General features: G+C 47.3%; 1 protein-coding gene across 3 annotated transcripts in view; it reads right to left on the reverse strand.

Moving 5' to 3' along the window:
* RNF31 (ring finger protein 31) overlaps positions 1–23481 on the reverse strand; it is a 54610-nt gene that overhangs the window by 19403 nt on the left and 11726 nt on the right. Inside the window, exons 1-10 of one of the 3 annotated variants that reach the window (XM_070954500.1) lie at positions 22583–23409; positions 15610–15792; positions 13823–13969; positions 11392–11547; positions 11213–11266; positions 9030–9087; positions 5937–6132; positions 4741–5128; positions 3364–3639; positions 810–1073 (exon numbers count right to left, since the gene is read on the reverse strand). In XM_070954500.1, the coding sequence (XP_070810601.1) occupies positions 810–1073; positions 3364–3639; positions 4741–5128; positions 5937–6132; positions 9030–9087; positions 11213–11266; positions 11392–11547; positions 13823–13969; positions 15610–15792; positions 22583–22771 (1911 nt within the window). In that variant the 5' untranslated portion in view covers positions 22772–23409. Of the gene's footprint in view, positions 1–809; positions 1074–3363; positions 3640–4740; positions 5129–5936; positions 6133–9029; positions 9088–11212; positions 11267–11391; positions 11548–13822; positions 13970–15609; positions 16059–22582; positions 23410–23481 lie in introns of those variants that run through there. The other 2 variants (XM_070954502.1, XM_070954501.1) reach the window with 2 other exon arrangements.

Genomic DNA, 23481 nt, shown 5'->3' on the forward strand with positions numbered 1-23481 from the left:
ATGCTGCGACGGTCGTAAAGTGTGAAAAATGGTCCTAAGTCACTTTTTTCCTGCGTCGTTGTAACTTCGAACAGTCACTAAATGAATGTTTGTAAGTCGAGGAGTACGTTAAACGTAAGTCGTGACTCTTATGGTACCATGTGGAGGTCTATCTCTTTGGCTTTGTTGCATTTTGTCGCATTTTTTCATAGGGTAGCTTTCTTAGTAGATAGTGGGAATGCAGTAGATGTAATATATCTTGACTTCAGCAAAGTAGAAAAAAAAAATAACCCAAGACAAACTAAATTAATAAATGACTTAAAGGTGGGCTAGACGGCTTGACAATTAAATGGGAAACTGATGTGGGGCATTCTGGGAGTTGGAAGTCCACCCATCTTAAAGTGGCCAAGGTTTGAAAAACACTATTATAATGCCTTATTATAAAATGGACACGGTGGCTCAGTGGCTAAGACGCCGAGCTTGTCGATCAAAAGGTCGGCAGTTCAGCGGTTCGAATCCCTAGCGCCGCGTAACGGGGTGAGCTCCTGTTCCTTGTCCCAGCTTCTGCCAACCTAGTAGTTCGAAAGCACGTAAAAAATGCAAGTAGAAAAATTTGGTCGGAAGGTAACAGCGTTCCGTGCGCCTTTGGCGTTGAGTCATGCCGGCCACATGACCACTGAGACGTCTTCGGACAGCGTTGGCTCTTCGGCTTTGAAACGGACATGAGCACCGCTCCTAGAGTCGGGAACGACTAGACGTATGTGCGAGGGGAACCTTTACCTTTACCTAATGCCTTATTCTATTTTCCCGCGCATTTTGCCGAGACTCACCTTGCTCCGACGGGCACTGAGGCATCGGCCAACGGCGTCATCTACGTCACCCCGGCTGGCCACCCACGCGGTTTGGACTTCCTGGAGCGTTATGGCACCCAGACCGCCGTCGGGCTCTTCCTCGCCTCGCTGAGTGGCCAGTTCCGCCATACCTTCCAGGACGCAGGGCAGCTCCGATTTCAGCCAGGCCAGGGGCAGCTCAGCTCCCGAGTAGCACAAGGCGGCCGCCACCATTTCGGGGGCTACGCCCACAGTTTCCGCCTCCTGTGGGGGCCAAAAAAACAAAACCAGGGCCAAGATGACAGAGAGAGGACTCCGAAGTTGGTTGGCGATTACATTGGCCGGGAGGAGAACGAGTTGCAGATAGTCCTTCACTTACGACCGTTTCATAACCCCTCTCCCCCCCAAGGAGAGAGACAACCATGGCTGATAAAAAGGATTTTGGGGGAGTTGGAGAGCCTCTTTTGCAGCCATTTGCTCTCAGGCTAACCTACCTCATAGAGTTGTTGTTGTGGGGAAAATTCATGGCGAGTATTATGTATATTAGCAAACTAGAGATGTTAATTTTAAAAAGGCAGGATAAATATAGGCGCACGAACATCCAGGCACACATAGCTAGGCGTCTATCTATAATATGTATATGCATAATTGTATCTATATTGTAGCTATAACTATATATCAAATACGTATATATCTATGGATCTCTTTCTCCATCCATCCATCCATCCATCCATCCATTCACTCTATCTATCTATCTCCGTCCATCCATCCATCCAATCTACCTATCATCCATTTATCTCCCTCCCTCCATCATCTCTCTCTCTATCTCCATCCATCCACCTATCATCTATCTATATATCTGTCAGTCTCTCTGTCTCTATCTGCCTATCCAACTTCTATCTGTCTATCTCCATCCACCCACCCATCCACCCATCCATCCATCCCTCCATCCAATCTACCTATCGTCTGTCTGTCTGTCTCTCTATTTCCATCCATCCACTCATTCATCCATCCACTCTACCTATCATCTATCTGTCTGTCTGTCTTTCTGTCTCTCTCTCTCTATTTTCATCCATCTATCCAATCTACCTATCATCCATCCATCCATCCATCCATCCATCCATCCATCCATCCATCCATCCATCCATCCATCCAATCTACCTATCATCTGTCTGTGACTGTCTGTCTCTCTATTTCCATCCATCCATCCACTCAATCTACCTACCTACCTACCTGCCATCCATCCATCCATCCATCCAATCTACCTATCATCTATCTATCTCTGCCTATCCATCTATCTCCATCCATCCAACCATCCAATCGACCTATCATCCATCTATCTGTCTATCTCCCTCCCTCCATCATCTCTCTCTCTCTCTATCTCCATCCATCCATCCACCTATCATCTATCTATATATCTGTATGTCAGTCTGTCTGTCTGTCTCTATCTGCCTATCCATCTTCTATCTGTCTATCTCTATCCACCCACCCATCCATCCATCCATTCAATCTACCTATCGCCTGTCTGTCTGTCTATTTCTATCCGTCCACTCATTCATCCATCCACTCTACCTATCATCTATCTGTCTTTCTGTCTCTCTCTCTATTTTCATCCATCCATCCATCCAATCTACCTATCATCTGTCTGTGTCTGTCTGTCTATCTATTTCCATCCATCCATCCATCCATCCATCCATCCATCCATCCATCCATCCATCCATCCATCTCTAATAACCTTTCATTACTTTATAGGTAATTCAAGGCAGCAAACATTCCTAACAATCCTCCAGATATATAGTAGCTCTAGATATAGATACAGGTAGTCCTCGACTTACAACCGTTCATTTAGTGACCGCCCAAAGTTACGACGGCACCAGAAAAAAAATGACTGAGGGCCATTTTCCCCAGTCCCAATGCTTTGTAGCATTCCCCCGGCCACGTAATCAAAATTCAGGATGCAGGGCAACCTGTTCATGTTTACCACGACGTTCGCAGCGTCCCGGGGTTAACGTCGTGCTCCCCTTTCTGCGACCTTCTGACATGCCAAGACGGGAGGGGGGGGAGCCAGATTCACTTAACAACCGTCCTGCTAATCGATCAACGGCAGCGGTTCAGTTAACAAACGTTGTCAAGAAAAGTCATCCAATGGGGCAAAGCTCACTTCACGAATGTCTCACTTAACAACAGAAAAAAGTTGAGCTCAATTGTGGCTGTTAAGTCGAGGACTACCTGTATAGATATATAGATGCGCACGCATGTATACATACACACACACACACACACACACACACACAGAACAAAAATCTGTATACAAGGAAAAACAAAAGAGTTTGGTTAGGCTTCCTATCCTAAGGCCTCTGGGTAGAGGTGGGATTCAGCCGGTTTGGGCGAAACGGATGCTAATTTTACATCTGGTTCGCCGAACTGGTAGTTGCAAGGCCTGGCTGGCCCCCCGAACTTGGGGAGGGCATAAATGTCCCCTGCCTCCGTAGTGTAGGAGGCCAAGTAAGCCACACACATCATGGCCACGCCCATGGGTGGGTGGAGAACTCACCCTGATCATGGCCACCATCTTCTGCCCGTCGTCCCGCAGCTTCTCCTGCCTCTGTTGCTCCACCTCCTCGGGCGAGACGGACGGGGCTCTCGACAGATCCTGGGGCTCCGCGGGGGCTTCCACCACCTGCCGCTTCATCCTGCCCACCTCCTCCTTCTCCGTCCGGGCGTGGGAGGGCTGGGGATCGCCGTGCAGGCTGGTACAGTTGCACATCTCACAGATCCGTCGGGCGACGGTGTTGCGGAAAGTGCAGTGTTCACACTGCCAGCTGGGGGCCTGCGGGAGGGGGGGAAAATTCCGGGCTCAAGATTAGCGCCAGGGTGCAAGATCCGGCACAGATAAGATCCGGGATCGGGCACGGCAAAGATCGGACATTGATGATTGGGGACAGGAAAATATGACATCAAAAATGGGCAGAGGTAAAGATAAGACACTGTGATTGGGCGTGGCTAAAATGAGACATCGGGAGCAGCTCCAAAGGATAGCACCACCCGGAAGTGGAACTACAATTCCCACGACAGCTGTCATTCAATCTGACATCTTCTCTGACAAAGAAGAGACATCATAAATCATGCCCAGCTTCGATCTCTGATCTCAGTGGTGCCAGTTTTTGATATCCGAACTTAGCCCTGCTTTTATCTTGATGTCCGATTTTAGCCATGTTGGGTCTCGATGTCCGATCTGAGGCATGAAAGCCAGCTGGGTGACTTTGGGCCAATCACCAGGAGACGACGAGTTCTAGTCCCGCCTTAGGCAGGGAAACTATTTGGGTGGCTTTCGGCCAATCACTAGGAGACAGTGAGTTCTAGTCCCACCTTAAGCATGAAAACTATCTGGGTGACTTTAGGCCAATCACTAGGAGACAGTGAGTTCTAGTGCCGCCTTAAGCATGAAAACTATCTGGGTGACTTTGGCCCAATCACCAGTAGACGGAGAGTTCTAGTGCCGCCTTAAGCATGAAAACTATCTGTGTGACTTTGGGCCAATCACCAGGAGACGGCGAGTTCTAGTCCTGCCTTAGGCAGGGAAACTATCTGGATGATTATGTGGGCCAATCACTAGGAGATAGTGAGTTCTAGTCCCGCCTTAGGCAGGGAAACTATCTGGGTGACTTTGGGCCAATAACTAGGAGACAGTGACTTCTAGTCCCGCCTTAGGCATGAAAGCCGACTGGGTGACTTTGGGCCAATCACCAGGAGACAGTGAGTTCTAGTCCCGCCTTAGGCAGGAAAGCTATCTGGGTGACTTTGGCCCAATCAGTAGTAGACAGAGAGTTCTAGTCCTGCCCTAGGCATGAACGTTGGGCCAACCACCAGGCGACAGGGAATTCTAGTCCCGTGTTAGAAAGCATTTCCTCTTGGAAGCCCCCGTACTCACATCTTCCTGCTGGGGTCCACTCTCCTCCCCCCAGGCTATCAAGGGCTTGGCGTCGCCGGTGCCCGGTCTCCCGGCTAGCCGCGGCCTCTCGCACACGGCACACAGGACGGTGGCCGACTCGTTCTGAAAGGTGCAGGTTTGGCAGGACCAACGTCCTCTGGCCAGCTGGCCTTGGTTGGTCAGCTCGTCATCCAGACCGAGGTTCTGGGGGGTCTTGCAGCCCCGAGGCCGGTCGCAATTTATGCAGAGGATGGAGGAGGCATCGTTGTTCTTCTGACACGCTGCGCAGCGCCAGGGAGGGCGCGGACTGGGGATGGTGTGGGAGGATGAGAGTGGGGGGAGGCTGGGGGGCCGCAGAGAAGTCGTTTCCGAGGGGATGCTAGAGAGGCTGCAAAGAGACGAGAACCCGACACTGAATCAATCACAATTGAACGACTAACCGATACATTGATAAATTCCATAATGGAATAAACCATCTGGTGCATTCAGGTTTCTCTCTCTGGGAGCAATGGGAATATATCTGGTGGGGAAAAAAAACTCCGCACTTGCAACAGGAAAGACATCCGGCCAGTAAACACTCCGCTCCATTCAGAAGCCCAGACTCCACCCCGCAAAGGATTATGGGGTCGTTAAAAAATTATAATGATCTGGTGCATACAGGTGGGCCTCGACTTACAACCATTCGTTTAGTGACCAAAGTTACGACGGCACTGGAAAAGGGCGACTTCAAACTTCTCGCGCTTACGTCCGCAGGGTTCACGTGATCAAAATTTGGGTGCCGGATGACCGAAGGTCGCCGCGCGATCGTCATTTTGTGACCTTCCCTGCCCCGCTTCCCATAAGCCAAGTCAACGGGGGGGGGAGCCGGATTCGCTGAACGACTGTGTGGCTTGCTTAACGACCGCAGCAATTCGCTTCACCGCCGCGGCGAGAAGGGGTCGTAAAATCGGTCGCGACCCTCTCAGTAACAAAAATTTGACCTCCCTTCAGGTTGTTAAGTCGAGGACTACCTAGATCTTACGTGAATTTTGGAAGGAAGGGGGAATAATTCCACAAGAGGGAAAAATGGAGGGCGGTTTGCTTTGGATCCCGAAGCCAGGAAGTGGTAGCCATTTTCCCGAGGATATCCCGTTTTACGGGGAGGTGACAGAGCGTCGAGAGGGCTGGCTTGGGAGAATTTGCACCCAAGGGGATACCTGGGGTTGGGGGGCGGTGGGGGGCTCTGCCACGCTCTGCTAGGGTTCTTCATGGGCACCCGATGGTGATGCGTCCGAGAAGGATGTTTATGAAACAGCCAATCGCAGTTAGGACACAAACTCTGATTGCAAGCCGCACAGTGCTGCGACGGGGCTTCTAAACCACAAAGGAGGCAGGTGTCCGGCGGCAGATTTCCTGCAGATCGGGAAAAAAAAACGAGAGAGAGAGAGAGAAAGAAAAAAACAACAATTTTTCTCACGTTTTGTTCTGCTTAGGTCTTAAAAAGTCAAGATTCGGGCCCATCTCTACAACAGAAGGCAGATTTTATTCCTGAGTTATCAATCAATCAATCAATCAATCAATCAATCAATCAGAATGGAGCTGGAAGGGACTTTGGAGGTCTTCCAGTCCAACCCCCTGTTCAAGCAGTAGACCCTATACCAGTGATGGCTAACCTTTTTGCCATCACGTGCCAGGAGGAGGGGCAGGGGCATAATTCTATGCGCCCTGCCCCCGCACATGTGCACGCGACTCCCCCTGCTCCTGGCACGCAATGGTCCAGTTGGCCTGTTTTTCTTTCGCACCTGGATTCAGGGCCTCTCTAGGAATTTGGGGAGGGCGAAAATGGCCTTCCCTCCGGAGATCCTCCGGAGGCCAAAAAGGGCCCGTTTGACAACTTCCGGTGGGACCGGAAGGCCTGTTTTTTGCTGTCCCCAGACTCCAGGGACTCTCTAGGAGTCTGGGGAGGGCGAAAACAGCCTTCCCCACCCCCTCTGGAGGCCGAAAACGGCCCATTTGACAACTTCCAGTGGGACCGGAAGGCCCGTTTTTTGCTGTCCTCAGCCTCCAGGGACTCTCTAGGAGTCTGGGGAGGGCGAAAACAGCCTCCCCCCCCCACCCCGGAGGTCCTCTGGAGGCCAAAAACGGCCCGTTTGACAACTTCCGGTGGGACCGGAAGGCCCGTTTTTTGCTGTCCCCAGCCTCCAGGGACTTTCTAAGCGTCTGGGGAGGGCGAAAACAGCCTTCCCCACCCCCCGGGAGGTCCTCCGGAGGCCGAAAACGGCCCATTTGACAACTTCCGGTGGGACCAGAAGGCCTGTTTTTTGCTGTCCTCAGCCTCCAGGGACTCTCTAGGAGTCTGGGGAGGGCGAAAAGAGCCTTCCCCACCCCCTCGGAGGTCCTCCGGAGGCCAAAAACGGCCCGTTTGACAACTTCTGGTGGGACCGGAAGGCCTGTTTTTTGCTGTCCCCAGACTCCAGGGACTCTCTAGGAGTCTGGGGAGGGCGAAAACAGCCTTCCCCACCCCCTCTGGAGGCCAAAAACGGCCCATTTGACAACTTCCAGTGAAACCGGAAGGCCCGTTTTTTTTGCTGTCCCCAGCCTCCAGGGACTCTCTAGGAGTCTGGGGAGGGCTAAAACAGCCTTCCCCACCCCCCTGGAGGTCCTCCGGAGGCCGAAAATGGCCCGTTTGACAACTTCCGGTGGGACCGGAAGGCCTGTTTTTTGCTGTCCCCAGACTCCAGGGACTCTTTAGGAGTCTGGGGAGGGCGAAAACAGCCTTCCTCACCCCCCCGGACATCCTCCGGAGGCCGAAAAGGCCCATTTGACAACTTCCGGTGGGACCAGAAGGCCTATTTTTTGCTGCCCCCAGCCTCCAGGGCCTCTCTAGGAGTCTGGGGAGGGTGAAAACGGCCTCCCCCCCACCCCCGGAAGTCCTCTGGAGGCTGAAAACGGCCCGTTTGACAACTTCCGGTGGGAAGCTGAGCTCGCGTTCCCACTGATATGGCTACGGCCATCAGTGGGAATGATGGAATGACCATTTCAGACAAGTGGCTGTCCAGTCTTTTCTTTAAACGCCTCCACTGATGAAGCACCTACAACTTCTGGTGGCAAGTTGTTCCACTGGTTAATTGTCCTCACTGTTAGGAAGTTTCTCCTTAATTCCCGGTTGCTTCTCTCCTTGATGAGTTTCAATCAGAATAGAGCTGGAAGGGATCTTGGAGGTCTTCTAGTCTAGCCCCCTGACTAGAGAGGGAGAGGAAGAAAGGGAAAAAGAGAAAGAGAGAAAGAGAGAGGAGAATGAAGGAGAGAGATGGGGAAAGGGGGAAAAAGAGAGAAAAAAGAGGGAGAGAAAAAGAGAAAGAGAGAAAGAAAGAGAGGGAGAGAGAAAGAAAGAGAGAGAAGAGATAGAAAGAGGGAGAAAGGGAAAAAGGGAAAAAGGAAGAGAGAGAAATAGGGAAAGGGAGAGAAAGAGAAAGGGAGAAGAAGAGATAAAGGGAAAAAGAAAGAGAGAAATAGGAAAAGGGAGAGAGAGAAAGGGAGAAGAGATAGAGAAAGAGAGGGAGAAAGGGAATAAAGAAAGAGAGAGAAATAGGGAGAGAGAAAGGGAAAGAGAGAAAGGAGAAGAAGAGATAAAGAGAAAGAGGGAGAAAGGGAAAAAGAAAGTGAGAAATAGGGAAAGAGAGAGAAAGGAAGGAGAGAGAGGGAGAAAGGGAAAAAGAAAGCGAGAGAAATAGGGAGAGAGAGAGAAAAGGAGATGTGAGAAAGAGAGAGAGAGAGGGGAGAAAGGGAAAAAGAGAGAGAAAGAGGGAGAAAGAAGGAGAGAGAGAGAAAGGAAGAAGAGAGAAACAGATGAGGGAAAGGGTAAAAGAGAGAGAAAGAAAGAAAGAGAGGGAGAGAGAGAGGAAGACACAGAGAAAAAGCAAAAGAAAGAAAAAGAGAGAAAGAGGGAGAGAGAAGAGATAAAGAGAAAGAGAAGGAGAAAGGGAAAAAGAAAGAGAGGGAGAAATAGGGAGAGAGAAAGGGAGAGAGAAAGAAAGGGAGAAGAGATAGAGAGAAAGAGGGGAATTCTGGGAATTGAAGTCCACCCATCTTGGAGGGGCCGAGATTGAGAAACACTGGATATCCTCCAATCAGATCTTTAACTCTCTTCCTCTGCCTCTGGTTTAAAAAGATCCTTTCGATTTTTGGTTTATCTCAACCCACCAGCATTTTCCATCCAGGTTTGATCGCGAACCCGGCTTGCGTTACAAAATAAGTCCCACGAACGTGGCACCTTACGACCAACCACCCGTGGCTCTTTCTCCCGTTACCTGCGTGAATCATGGCTAAAAGTGGATTCGGGGATCCAGCATCGGCAAGCTTGTTGACCTGGAGAAAGAGAGAAGAATCAGGACCACGGAAGGAGGAGGAGAAACCAGGTTTCCTCCCTTTGAAAGCCAAAATGGCCCTTGAAGAAAATTTAGAACCAATCCTGAAGGAAGAAAGATAAAACCTGTAGGCCAGTTGATCAATCTTCGCCCTCCGGATACAGGGAGTCCTCGATTTACGACCACAATTCAGCCCCCCGTTTCTGTTGGTAAGCGGAACGTTTCTTTTGCCCCTGTTTTACGACATTTCTGGCCACAGTTGTGAAGCCAGTCACACGGTTGTTAAGTGAACTTGGCTTGAACCCCCCGGTCAACACTGCGACCGTCATAAATGTGAATCCGTTGCCAAGCGTCTAGCCGCAACTAAGGTCGTAAGTGTGAAAAGCGGTCATTTTTTTCAATGCCGTTGTAACTTCGAACGGTCACTAAATGAACGGTCGTAAGTCGAGGACTGCCTGTGTGGGGGACTCTCTCCTTCATCATCCACAACCAGCGCTTCTGGGGGTTGGGGGATGATGGAACCCAGATTGAGAAACTGGTTTCTCCAGGGTCAGATAAAATGGGATCCAGACAATCTACACCAGTGATGACTAACCTTTTTGCCGTCGCGTGCCAAAAGCGGGGGTGGGGTGGGGTGGGGGGTAGCACAGTGGGGTCGCGAGCATGCGTGCCCACACCCATAATTCAATGCCGCCCCACGCATGCCCGTATGACCATTCCCCCCGCTACCCCCACTTTTGGCATGCGACGACAAAAAGGTTATCGGTGGGCCCGGTAGACCTGTTTTTCACCCTCCCCAGGCTCCAGGGGCTCTCTTGGAGCCTGGGGAGGGCAAAAACAGCCTTCCCCACCCCTCCAGAGGCTGGAAATGGCCCGTTTCCTGACTTCTGGTGGGCCCGGAAGGCCCAAAAATCAGCTGGATCGGTGCGTGCATGCACACTGGAGCTGACCTAGGGAAATGCTTGCGTGCCCACAGATATGGCTCGGCGTGCCACCTGTGGCACGGCGTGCCATAGGTTCGCCATCACGGATCTAGACAGATACTCCATGACTCACAATCACAACTCACAACCCCTGTTGCTAAGCGTTGGGATGGTAGCTAAGCGAGCCCCGCCTGATTTTTACGATTCTTTTCCCCCCCCCTTGGTCGTGAAGTGAATTCCCCGAGGTCGTTAAGCGAATCACACAGGCGTTAAGCGGATCGCATGGCCGTTAAGCAAATCCGGCTTCCCTCATCGACTCTGCTTGTTGGAAGCCGGCTGGGAAGGCCGCAAATGGAAGTCATGGACACCCCCCCCCTTCGTACCAATGTTTCTCAGCCTTGAAGATGGGTGGACTTCAACTCCCAGAATTCCCCCACTGGGGAATTCTGGGAGTTGAAGTCCACATATCTTCAAGGGGCTGAGATTTGAGAAACGCTGCTATAGAGACGTACAAACAAAATGTTCTGAACCAGCTCCCCAAATACGACAAACCCTCTGAAGTGAACTCAACGATTCCTTTAATTAGGGGCACCGGAACCCCCCCAAAAAAGCTTCTCTCTCACCGCAGGCTGGTCGGAAGATGAATAGTTGTCTGCCACACCTATTCATCTCCGCCCCCTGCCTTTTATCCCCAGAATTAGGGGGGCTACGTTAGCAGCGGTGGCTCTTCCGTCCCGAGGATCAGCCCATAGATTTCCACTGCTCTCCTCTCCTCTGCTTTCTGCGCATCCGTGCGTCAGGCACAGGACCCAGCTGTTCCTCCTCCTCCTCATCAGCCATCTCCAGACCTGGGGGCTGTTGACCCTCCATCGGAGGGCTGACGGACGGCCCAGGCTCCGCCCCTCTCTCTCTCTCTCTCTCTCTCTCTCTCTCTCTCTCTCTCTCTCTCTCTCTCTGCCAGCTCCATTCCCTCTTCCCCCTCGGAGCTCTCAGGTTGCCCTGATGCTGGCCCTGACTCCCACTCTCCTCCTCTTCCACTGATTCGGCTGCTGGAGGGGCCGGTGGCCGACGGGCCACAACACAAAGTAACAAAACCACACTCAGCAAGGGCCCCCCTCCCACTCACCCCAAAGCTTTTGAGACCCACCTCGGTCCCTTCTTCACCCCCTCCACCCACCCAGCCTGCCCCATAGGCGTGCTCACCTGTAAGCCCTGGTCCATTAATTCTTGCAACAGCTTAGGGTTGGGGTGCGTTTCCTACACAAGGAAAAAGAATCACAATCCTCCTTCAACTCTTAGCAGGGATCCCTAAAGGTTCCCTAGCCGTTCCCCACTCCCATCCCGTCAGACCGGCTTGGTCTCACGCCCCCACCACCCCGTACCGAGAGGACAAGGGTCAGCTCCGCACGAAGGAGCATGACGTCTACGGTGACGGATGCTACTTGAGGAATATCCGGCTCGAGCTGAGATTCCGGGAAATAAAGCCCATCGGCCTTCTGTTCCGAATAGCCGTACAGCCGGAGGACGTCCCGTCCGCCCTGCCGGAAGAGAAGGTGTCGTTTTGGCAGGCGAAGGGATGACACATACACAAACGCACACAAAACAGACAAAGGAAGAGAAAGAGAGAGAGAGAGAAAGAAAAAAAGAGAAAGTGATAGAGAGAGGAGAGAGAGGGAGAAAGAAAGAGGGAGAGAGGGAGAAAGGGAAAAAGAAAGAAGAGAGAGGAAGAGAGAAAGAGAGAGAGAAAGGAAAAGAGAAAGAGAGAGGAGAGAAACAGAGACAGAGAAAGAAGGGGAGAGAGAGTGAGAAAGAGGGAGAGAGAGAAAGAAGAGCGAGAGGGAGAAAGGGAAAAAGAGAGAGAGAGGAAGAGAGAAAGGGAAAAAGAGAGAGAGAGAAAGAGAAAGCAAGAGAGAGGCGAGAAAGAAAGGGAGAAAGAGAGACAGAGAGAGAGAGAAAGAGGGAGAGAGAGAGAAAGAAAGAAGAGAGAAAGAGGGGAGAAAGGGGAAAAGAGAAAGAAAGAAAGAGACACAGAAAAAGAAAAAGAAAAAGAGAAGAAAGAGAGAAAGAGAAAGAGGGAGAGGGAGAGAGAAAGAGGGAGGGAGGGAGAAAGAGAAAGGGAGTAGAAGAGATAGAGCGGAAGAGAGGAAGAAAGGAAAAAGAAAGAGGGAGAGAGAAAGGGAGAGAGAAAGAAAGAGAGGGAGAAGAGGTAGAGGGAGGAAGGGAAAAAGAAAGGGAGAGAGAAAAGGAGAGGGAAAGGGAGAAGAGGGAGAGAGGGAGAAAGGGAAAAAGAAAGAGAGAAAGAGAGAAAGAGAAGGAGGGAGAGAGGGGGGAGAGAAAAGAGAGAGAAAGAGAAAGATAGAGGGGGACAGGGAGAAAGGGAGAAGAAGAGCTATAAAGAGAGAGAGGGCGGGTAGCCTTTTGCAAACATTTATTCGATGCCAATTGCAAATTTACAACATTTGGAAATTGTTGGGAAAAGAAAGCGTAATTTCAGAACAATGCATTCCTTCATTTCAGCAAAAAAACCATTGTATTAAAAAAAAAAGGGGGGGGGGATTTCATCCCCTACACAACCTCAAACTGGCATTAGGAATTAGTATTTCTCACCACTTTAAGAGGGGTGGACTTCAACTCCCAGAATTCCCCAGCCAGCATGGCTGACCCGAGAATTCTGGGAGTTGAAGTCCACCCCTCTCTTAAAGTGGCCAAACGGTGTTTTAAAAGTGTCTTCATCCTGGCCTACGGGACAGATTCACATCCAAAAAAAGTCTGTGGATTCTAAAAGTTTGGATCTTTTGGGTCCTTGAACCAAAGGCTGATTCTCATCCCAGATCCCCTCCAGGGAGATCCCTGGCAGGGAAGGGGGGGGGATCTATCTACACTGCTGCTCTCCATCCACAACGAAGTGGGAAGGCGGCGGTAAAAATTTAACAAACCTATTTTGCTTATGAAAAAATTCCGGGAGATTTCACTGATTTAAACCCAGACAGCCAAGCAAGAAATCTTGGAAGCTTTGTGGATTCCCCGGGGATTCCCAGAACAAGGTTCTTTCTTTCGAGAAAGGATCACCTTTCTCGAGAGAAAGATTTCTTGGACCTGCCCTAAACCCGATTTCTTAAAAAGCATGAAACGTTATCAATGCTTCCCAGTCCATTCGCGGGAAATTCACCAGATATGAAAAAAAAAAAAGAGAAAATTTGGAATTTTAATTCTATTTTGGCACCGCCAAAATTAAATTTGGAATTTTAATTCTATTTTGGCACCGCCAAAATTAAATTTGGAATTTTAATTCTATTTTGGCACCGCCAAAATTAAATTTGGAATTTTAATTCTATTTTGGCACCGCCAAAATTAAATTTGGAATTTTAATTCTATTTTGGCACCGCCAAAATTAAACTTGGAATTTTAATTCTATCTTGGCACCGCTGGGAAGCGTCTGTGAATTTTGTAATTTTATCCTTGGGATCTTCTCAGTGGTGGGATTCAGCCGATTCGGGCCGGTTCAGGGGAACCGCTTGTTAAATTGCAGTCTGGCCCCGCCCCGCTCCTCCCCACCCCTCCCCTTCCAGGAGTCCCCCCACAGCGCCCTATTTTGGCTCCCAGGTGCTGCCTGTCGCACCCCCTGGCCACACCCACCATGGCCACGCCCACCATGCCGGTCATTAGGGCAGAGAACCGGTTGTTAAATTATTTGAATCCCACCACTGGGATCTCCTCTAGCATAAAATTCCACTTTTAAATCCAGCGGGACTGCCACCGAGATATAGGGGATCCGGTTTGGGAGGGCAGGGGTGGTGGGGGCGGGGCGCTTACCTGGATAGTGTCCACCGTATCCCGGAAAACCGGATTGTTAAATTTGACCATTCTCCAGAAATAAGGTTTACGAGGATGCAGAAGGTTACGCCCGTATTTCTCCAGGATCTGGAAGGCGGTGGAGATCATGCGGAGATCCACCTGGAACTGAAGAGGGATTGGCAGTTCAGCAACGTTTTTTTTTTTTTCTCAGAAGCCTTAATCGGTTCTGGGTTCGAATGCAGCTGGCTTACGAGGCGTTCCCAGAAGCACGCGTCATTCAGGCGGCCCTCGGCTTACGTCCGTTCCTTTAGCGACCGCTGGAAGTTATAAGGGCGCTGAAAAAAAGTGACTTAGAACCGGTCCTCACACTTACAACTGGTCATAGCACTTACGACCGCCATAGCATTCCCATAGGGTCATGTGATCCAAATTTAGGTGATTGGCAACTGGCAGGTATTGAAAAAAAACCCAGTTAGTGTGTCGCAGGAGTGACGCAATGACCCTTTTGTGACTCATCCTGTTTCCGACTAGCAAAGTCAAACGGGGGAAGACAGATTCGCTTAGCGACCGTGCGATTCACTTAGCGACTGCGGCGAGAGGGGGAAAAAAAGGATGCAAAATCGGGCGCGACTCACTAGGAACCGCCGCCTCGCTGAGCCAGGGTAATTCTGTTCGCGTTTGTGTCTGTAAAATCGAGGACGACCCACAAGCAGCCCACCCAAACTGTTTGTCTTGAGGACTAGAACCTTTGTTTTGGAAATGGGAGTCTTGAGGGCCGTGTCACTAAATTCCACACTGGGGAAGGAATGGAAAGAAATGAACCCCAGATCGTACCTGGCTCCTTACACCCAGCTCCCCTAAACTCCAGTCTGCTTCTAATCTGGGTTTAATTGTATTTCTATTTATTTCTATTAATTAATTAATTAATTAATTAATTAATTACTAATTTTTATATACTGCCTATCTCACTGTCGAAGGACTCTGGGCAGCCTGAGACAATATAAAAACATAATATAACTGCATTTAAAAAAAGTTTCGTTAATTTCTGCTTAATTTTCAGCCTTGACAAAGTCAGTTTCTTCCTGTCAATGGGTTCAAGTAGCATTACAGGCGGACACTCAACAGGTAAAGCATCCAGCATGGGATCTATCTTCCCTCTTACCACACTCTTCACCTGCGCCTTGATGCTGAAGTCCGCTTCCTCCCCCCCAATGGGTCAAAAGAGTATTACAGGCAGAGATTCAACAGGTAAAACACCCCACGTGGGGACTGTATCTTCCCTCTTATCCACTCCTCACCTACTCCATGACGCTTGAGGGCAGTTTTCCTTTCCTTGCAACAAGTAAACCCAGCATTACAGGCAGACATTCAACAGGTAAAGCACGCCACATGGGAAATCTATCTTCCCTCTTATCCACTCATCTATTCCATGACGTTTGAGGGCATTTTCCTCACCCCGCAATGAGTAAATGGAGCATTGCGGGCAGACATTCAACCGGTAAAGCACCCCACGTAGGGAATCTATCATTTCTCTTATCCACTCCTAATCTACTCCATTACATTTGAGGGCATTTTTCCTCGCCCCACAATGATTAAACGGAGCATTACGGGCAGATATTCAACAGGTACAGCACCCCACATGGCAAATCTATTGTCCGTCTTATTCACTCCTCACCTACTCCATGATGTTTGAGGGCAGTTTTCCTTGCCCCGCAACGAGTAAACGGAGCATTACATACACGCAGACATTCAACAGGTAAAGCGTCCAATACAGGATCCAATACTTTCCCTCTCACCCCACTCACCTGCTCCTTGACGTTGGCTCGCAAAATGCCCTTGACGTCGATCTGCAGGTACTTCTGGGCCGGAGGCAAGGGCGCTTCCACCAGGCGCTGCAAAGATTCGGCGTTTTGTTCGGAAGGATTCCGGATCAAGGCGGTGACCAGCTCCTGCCGAAGGCCCCCGAACACACGGGCGGCCTCCGCCATCTGGGACCCACAAACACAAAAATGACAAAAATCACACGTGAGATGCCGCTTCTGCAATCTCCGGAAAAGCAACATTTATAAAATGGAAGAGGAACAAAGTCAAAGAAACAATGATTGTATGGGCCAAAAATTTTATATATATATAAAAAGTTTTTGGCCTCCCTTTTTTGGGCCATTTTTCAGCCCTTTTCAAGTCTTTTTTCGGCCCATTTTCGAGGCTTTTTTTGGGCCCATTTTGGGGGCTTTTTTCGGCCCATTTTCAAGGCTTTTTTCGGCCCATTTTCAAGGCTTTTTTTTTTTTTTTGCCTCTTTCTGGGCCTTTTTTCAGCCCATTTTCGAGGCTTTTTTTTGGCCTATTTTGGGGGCTTTTTTTGGCCCATTTTCGAGGCTTTTTTGGCCAGTTTTGGGGGCTTTTTTCGGCCCATTTTCAAGGCTTTTTTGGCTCATTTTGGGGGCATTTTTTGGCCTGTTTTCGAGGCTCTTTTGAGGCCATTTTTGAGGCTTCTTTGGGGCCATTTTTGAAGCTTTTTTGGCCAGTTTTCAAGGCTTTCCTCCCTGGAAAAACAGGATGAAAAAAGCCTCGAATGCAGGCCAAACAAAGCCTCGAAAATGGGCCAAAAAAAGGCCCAAAAACAGATTCATCTGAAGGCCAAAAAACAGCTGGTGAGTGAGCAAAGCTTTGGCAATATTTGTTCTATAAGACGCATAGACATTTTTGCCCCCTTTTGGGAGACAAAAAGGTGGTTCTTATAATCCAAAAAATATGGTGTGTATGTATGTACGTATGTATGTATGTATATATATATATGTATTTCTCTTTAGCCAGATTCTATCTATATAAACCAAGATATTATGCAGCCCTAGTTCAGTGAAATCACAATTCACTGAACTAGGGCTGCATAATATCTTGGTTTACGTAGGTAGAACCTGGCTAAAGAGAAATACACATAAAACCTACGAAAAAGAAAGAAAAACATATATATATGTATATATATACATGACGTCTTATAAGGCAGAAATAGCTATCTGAGTCTCCCAAAGAGCAGCACAGAGTTGCTGTTTGTCAGCAAGAAACAAAAAGCCCAGAAACTTGTGAATGAGATTTCACAGAACCAGGGCTGTAGAACATCTTAGCTTACGTAGGTAAAACCTGGCTAGAAAGAATATGCATATATATAATTATATATATAAGCAAAAGCAAAATTTCTTTTGAAACCAGGCCCAGGGACTCCATTACAACAGCCCTACGAGGTAGGCCAAAGGCGAAGTTTGATGCTGAGGAAGTCTGTGTACACGGAGATCCCCGACTTAATGACGGTTTGCTTAGCGACCATTCGACGTTACAGTGGCACTGGGAAAAAAAACAAGTTTTTCAGACATACGACCTTTTTGGTCATGTGATCAAAATTCAGAGGATTGTCCACCGCCTCGTATTTATTTATTTATTTATTTATTTTATCATATTTATATACCGCCCTACTCCCAGGGGGACTCAGGGCGGTGAACAGCCAAAATAAAAATACAGTAACATATAAAAGTTAAAACCTATTAAAAATAGATTAAATAATTTGGGCTCAGGAACAAATCTAAAAACATCCAATTATATAAAACATTTAAAACCCAATTTAAAAGGGAGAGTTAGGCCAGGCCAGCCTGTTGGAATAAAAACGTTTTTAGGGCACGGCGGAAAGTGCGTAAATCTTGGATCCTCCGTATCTCTGGGGGGAGCTCGTTCCAGATGGCAGGTGCCCCCACAGAGAAGGCTCTCCCCCTGGGGGCCGCCAGTCGACACTGTTTGGCCGACGGCACCCTGAGGAGCCCCTCTCTATGGGAGCGAACTGGTCGGTGAGAGGCTACTGGTGGCAGAAGGCGGTCTCGTAAGTACCCTAGTCCTGAGCCATGGAGCGCTCTAAAGGTGGTAACCAAAACCTTGAAGCGCACCCGGAAGACCACTGGGAGCCAGTGCAGCTCGCGCAGGAAGGGAGTCACATGGGAGCGCCACGTCGCTCCCATCACCACCCGCGCGGCCGCATTCTGGACCAGTTGGAGCCTCCGGGTGCTCCTCAAGGGGAGCCCCATGTAGAGAGCATTACAGTAGTCCAGGCGTGAGGTGACAAGGGCGTGAGTGACCATGCGTAACGAGTCCCGATCCAGAAAGGGACGCAACTGGCGAATCAGGCGAACCTGATAAAAAGTCCTCCGGGCCCCGGCCGTCATATGCTCTTCTAAAGACAGCCGTGAGTCCAGCAGGACGCCCAAGTTGTGAACCCCATCTGTGGGGGCCAACGACACGCCCCCAATAGTCAGTGATGGCGCCAGCTGACTATATCGGGACGTCGGAAACCACAGCCACTCGGTCTTGGGTTGGTTGAGCCTGAGTCTGTTCCTCCCCATCCAGATCCGTACGGCCTCCAGGCACCGGGACATCACTTCGAGGGCATCGTTGGGGTGGTCTGGGGTGGAGATGTACAGCTGGGTGTCATCAGCGTACTGGTGGTACTTCACCCCAAAACCACGGATGATCTCGCCCAGCGGCTTCACATAAATGTTGAACAGAAGGGGCGAGAGGACCGATCCTTGCGGCACCCCACATACAAGGGGCCTCGGGGTCGACCTCTGCCCCCCTGTCAACACAGACTGCGACCGGTCGGAGAGAAAGGAGGAGAACCACCGTAAAACAGTGCCCCCCACCCTCAACCCTTCCAACCGGTGCAGCGTGATACCATGGTCGATGGTATCAAAAGCCGCTGAGAGGTCTAATAGGACCAGGACAGAGGAGCAACCCTTGTCCCGAGCCCTCCAGAGATCATCAACCAATGCGACCAGTGCCGTCTCCGTGCTGTACCCGGGCCTGAAGCCCGACTGGAACGGATCTCGATAGGTCGATTCATCCAGATACTGAGGCAGCTGTCGCGCAACCACACTCTCAACAACCTTCACAACAAAGCGAAGTTTGGAGACAGGACGATAATTTGCTAACACAGCCGGGTCCAGGGAAGGCTTCTTGAGACGTCGCGGTGTCCCGGGGTCATGCGATCGATCCCTTTGGACGATCTTTGGACCCGCACAGTCGATGGGGAAGCCAGATTCGCTTAACAACCACGTTACAAAGGGATTCGCTTAACAACAGTGGCAAGACAGGTCGTAAACTGGGGCAAAACTCACTTAGCAACGGTCTCACTTAGCAACGGTGATTCTGGGCTTCAATTGTGATCGTAAATCGAGGACTCCCTGGGGAGTTCTGGCAATTGAAACCCACTCCTCTTGACCTCAAGAGACCCCCAAAAAAGATTATAAATGATAAAGCCAGCTCTTTCTCTCAGCCCAGCCCACCTCGCAGGGTGGTTGTTGTGAGGAAAACAGGAGGAGGAAGGAGGATTAGTAACCCTTTGAGTTACTTACAAAGTACAGGTAGTCCTTGACTTACAGCATTTCATTTAGTGACCGTTCAAAGATACACCAGCACTAAAAAAAAGTGACTTAGGATCGTTTTTCACACTTATGACCGTTGCACCATTCCCCCTCCCCTGTCACGTGATCCAAATTCAGATGCTCGGCAACTGACTCACATTTATGACGGTCGCAGTAACCCGGGGTCACGCGATCCCCTTTTGCGACCTTCTGACAAGCAAAGTCAATCTGGTGGAATCCGGATTCACTTAACAACCGCGCTCCTAACTTAACAGCTGTAGCGATTCACTTAACAACGGTGGCAAGAAAGGTCGTAACATGGGACAAACCCTAATCAATGTATCACTTAGCAACATATATGTTGGTCTCAGTTGTGGTCCTAGGTCGAGGACTACCTGTCATAAGGTCAGGATAAAATACTACTACTACTACTACTACTAATAACAATAACAATAAGAACAACAACAACAGAACAACAGCAACAAGAACAATGATAATGACACTACTACTACTACTAATTTTATTATTTTATTATTAAATATTTATTTAATTTTATTTAATAAAATAATAAATTAATATTATTATTTGATTATTATAATATTTGTGATACATTTTTAAATGTTCAGTTGACTGAGTTTCATGTTTAATAAATAAAAGACATAATTTTAATAATTTTATAATCATAATATATAATATAGTATAATAATAATAATAATAATAATAATAATAATAATAATAATAATAATAAAAATAAAAATTAAGAAGATACTTGGTTGATGCCTAGGATGCTGGCAGCAATCCGTATCAACCATCAGCGCCAATCAATTATGTTTGTGATACATTTTTAAATGTTCAGTTGACTGAGTTTCATGTTTCATGTTTAATGAATGAGATGATGATGATGATGATGATGATATTAATAATAACAATAATAATAATAATAATAATAATAATAATAATAATAATAATAATAATACTTGGTTGATGCCTAGGATGCTGGCAGCAACCCGTATCAACCATTAGCAGCAGTCCATTATATTTGTGACACATTTTTAAATGTCCAGTTGATTGAGTTTCATGTTTGATGAATAAAAGAAATACTACTACTACTACTAATAATAATGGTAATAATAATAATGATGATGATATTTGTGATGCAATTTTGAATGTTCAGTTGACTGAGTTTCATGTTTAACGAATAAAGTATATCATCATCATCATCATCATCATCATCATCATCATCATCATCCTAAACGCTTGGGAAGTGTTTGACTAGTGATTTGGGATACGAAATCCAGCATGGTCATCTCGTTTGCCGTGTATACTGTCTTAAATAATAATAATAATAATAATAATAATAATAATAATAATAATAATAATAATAATAATAATAATAGTACACCCTACTCGGAACAGCTTAAATCCTCCGACGATACCTTAACAGTTCCTAGGTCCTTGGTTAGGACTCGAGCTACTGAGCTATTAACCAGCCTCAAAGGCTGTGAATCTCACTAAAGGTTAACCAATAATAATAGTAATAATAGTAATAGTAATAGTAATAATAATAATAATAATAATAATAATAAGGCTTACATCCTCCGACAATACCTTAACAGTTCCTAGGTCCTTGATTAGGACTTGAGCTGCTGAGCTATTAACCAGGCTCAAAGGCTGTGAATCTCACTAAAGATTAAATAATAATAATAATAATAATAATAATAATAATAATAATAATAATAATAATCCTAAACGCTTGGGAAGTGTTTGACTAGTGATTTGGGATACAAAATCCAGCATGGTCATCTCGTTTGCTGTGTATAATAATAATAATAATAATAATAATAATAATAATAATAATAATAATAATAATAATAATAATAATCCTAAACGCTTGGGAAATGTTTGACTAGTGATTTGGGATACGAAATCCAGCATGGTCATCTCATTTGCTGTGTATAATAATAATAATAATAATAATAATAATAATAATAATAATAATAATAATAATAATAATACTTGGTTGATGCCTAGGATGCTGGCAGCAACCCGTATCAACCATTAGCAGCAGTCTATTATATTTGTAACACATTTTTAAATGTCCAGTTGATTGAGTTTCATGTTTGATGAATAAAAGAAATACTAATACTACTACTAATAATAATGGTAATAATAATAATAATGATGATATTTGTGATGCATTTTTGAATGTTCAGTTGTCTGAGTTTCATGTTTAACGAATAAAGTATATCATCATCATCATCATCATCATCATCATCATCATCATCATCATCCTAAACGCTTGAGAAGTGTTTGACTAGTGATTTGGGATACGAAATCCAGCATGGTCATCTTGTTTGCTGTGTATACTGTCTTTAATAATAATAATAATAATAATAATAATAATAATAATAATAATAATAATAATAATAATAATAATAATAATAATAAACACCACCCTACTGGGAACAGCTTAAATCCTCCGACGATACCTTAACAGTTCCTAGGTCCTTGGTTAGGACTCGAGCTACTGAGCTATTAACCAGCCTCAAAGGCTGTGAATCTCACTAAAGGTTAACCAATAATAATAATAATAATAATAATAATAATAATAATAATAATAATAATAATAATAATAATAATAATAATAAGGCTTACATCCTCCGACAATACCTTAACAGTTCCTAGGTCCTTGGTTAGGACTTGAGCTGCTGAGCTATTAACCAGGCTCAAAGGCTGTGAAGATTAACTAATAATAATAATAATAATAATAATAATAATAATAATAATAATAATAATAATAATAATAATAATAATAAACACTTGGGAAATGTTTGACTAGTGATTTGGGATACGAAATCCAGCATGGTCATCTCCGTTTGCTGTGTATACTGTCTTAAATAATAATAATAATAATAATAATAATAATAATAATAATAATAATAATAATAATAATAATAATAATAATAATAATAATAATAACCAGGGGAAACCTTGGGAACTCCTAAAAGGGGAAAACACAGGCGTCTTTTTTATCTGTCAAAACAGATACTTTGGACGCCTTTCCATCCGGGCAGGAGGGAGCGCGGTGGCGGGGACTACAAAGACCCCCCTTCACGCACCCACACCCACACCCGCACCCGCAAGAAGACCATAAGCCGGGAACGATGGGAGTTGTAGTCCCCAACCCTCCTTAAGGAGGAAAACCCCACAGCGAGAACGGGGGGTGGGTGGGTGGGAGTAGCCGTTGCCCAAGACCCCCCGAAGGAGTTCAAGCCCCCCAACCACCACCACCACCACCAACCCCCCTCAATCGCCTCAGCGCCGGATTCGAACCCAGTGCCGGGGAAAAAAGGAAAAAGGGAAAAAAGGATCGATCTACCTTGCAAACCGGCGGGAGGGGAAGAAGAGCCGCCCGCCGCAAAACGAAACCGGAGCAAAAAAAAAAAAAAAATAGAAAGAAAAAAAAACACCACACAACTCGAAGCGAAGCGACCTCCGGGGACGCGGAGGAAGAACTACAAGGCCGTCGTCGGAGGCAAAGAGCCCGGCCAACGCCGCCTCTGAGCATACGCAGAGCGCCCGGTGGGGCGGGGAGGGGGTGAGGGGGAAAGGATGCCCCGGCGTGAGGCGCGCGCGGTGGCTTAAAAAAAGGCCGTTAAAACGGGCCAGGGTGGGAAAAGAGGCGCGTGGACGCGTGTCAGACAGACACACAGACACGCGTCCCTTCCTCACGGCTTGCAAAGGGGGGGCAACGTGGGAAAGGCCTGCACGGGATAAGGGGAGGAGGAGGGAGGAGGACACACGGGGTTGTGGGAATGCAACTTTCCTAGGCCTCTCCCCTCCATTCCAGGGGAAGGGGAAGGGAAGGAAGATGGCAGAAGGAAAGGGGGATAGAAAAAGAGAAAGGAAAGGAAGGTAGAAAAGGAAGATAGAGAAAGGAAAGGAAGAGAGAAAAAGGAAAGGAAGGTAGAAAAAAGGAAAGGAAGAGAGAAAAAGGAATATAGAAAAAGGAAAGGAGGATAGAGAAAGGAGAGGAAGATAGAAAAAGGAAAGGAAGATAGAAAGGAAAATATAAAAAGGAAAGGAAAATAGCAAAAGGAAAGGAACAGAAAAAGGAAAGGAGAGGAAGATAGAAAAAGGAAAGGAAAAGAAAAAGGAAAGGAAGGTAGAAAAGGAATATAGAAAAAGGAAAGGAGGATAGAGAAAGGAGAGGAAGACAGAAAAAGGAAAGGAAGATAGAAAAAGGAAAATATAAAAAGGAAAGGAAAATAGCAAAAG

The sequence above is a fragment of the Pituophis catenifer genome, unplaced genomic scaffold (assembly GCF_029215685.1).
Source record: "Pituophis catenifer annectens isolate HBS135680 unplaced genomic scaffold, rPitCat1.0.hap2 SCAF_15, whole genome shotgun sequence".
Taxonomy (NCBI): Eukaryota; Metazoa; Chordata; class Lepidosauria; order Squamata; family Colubridae; genus Pituophis; species Pituophis catenifer.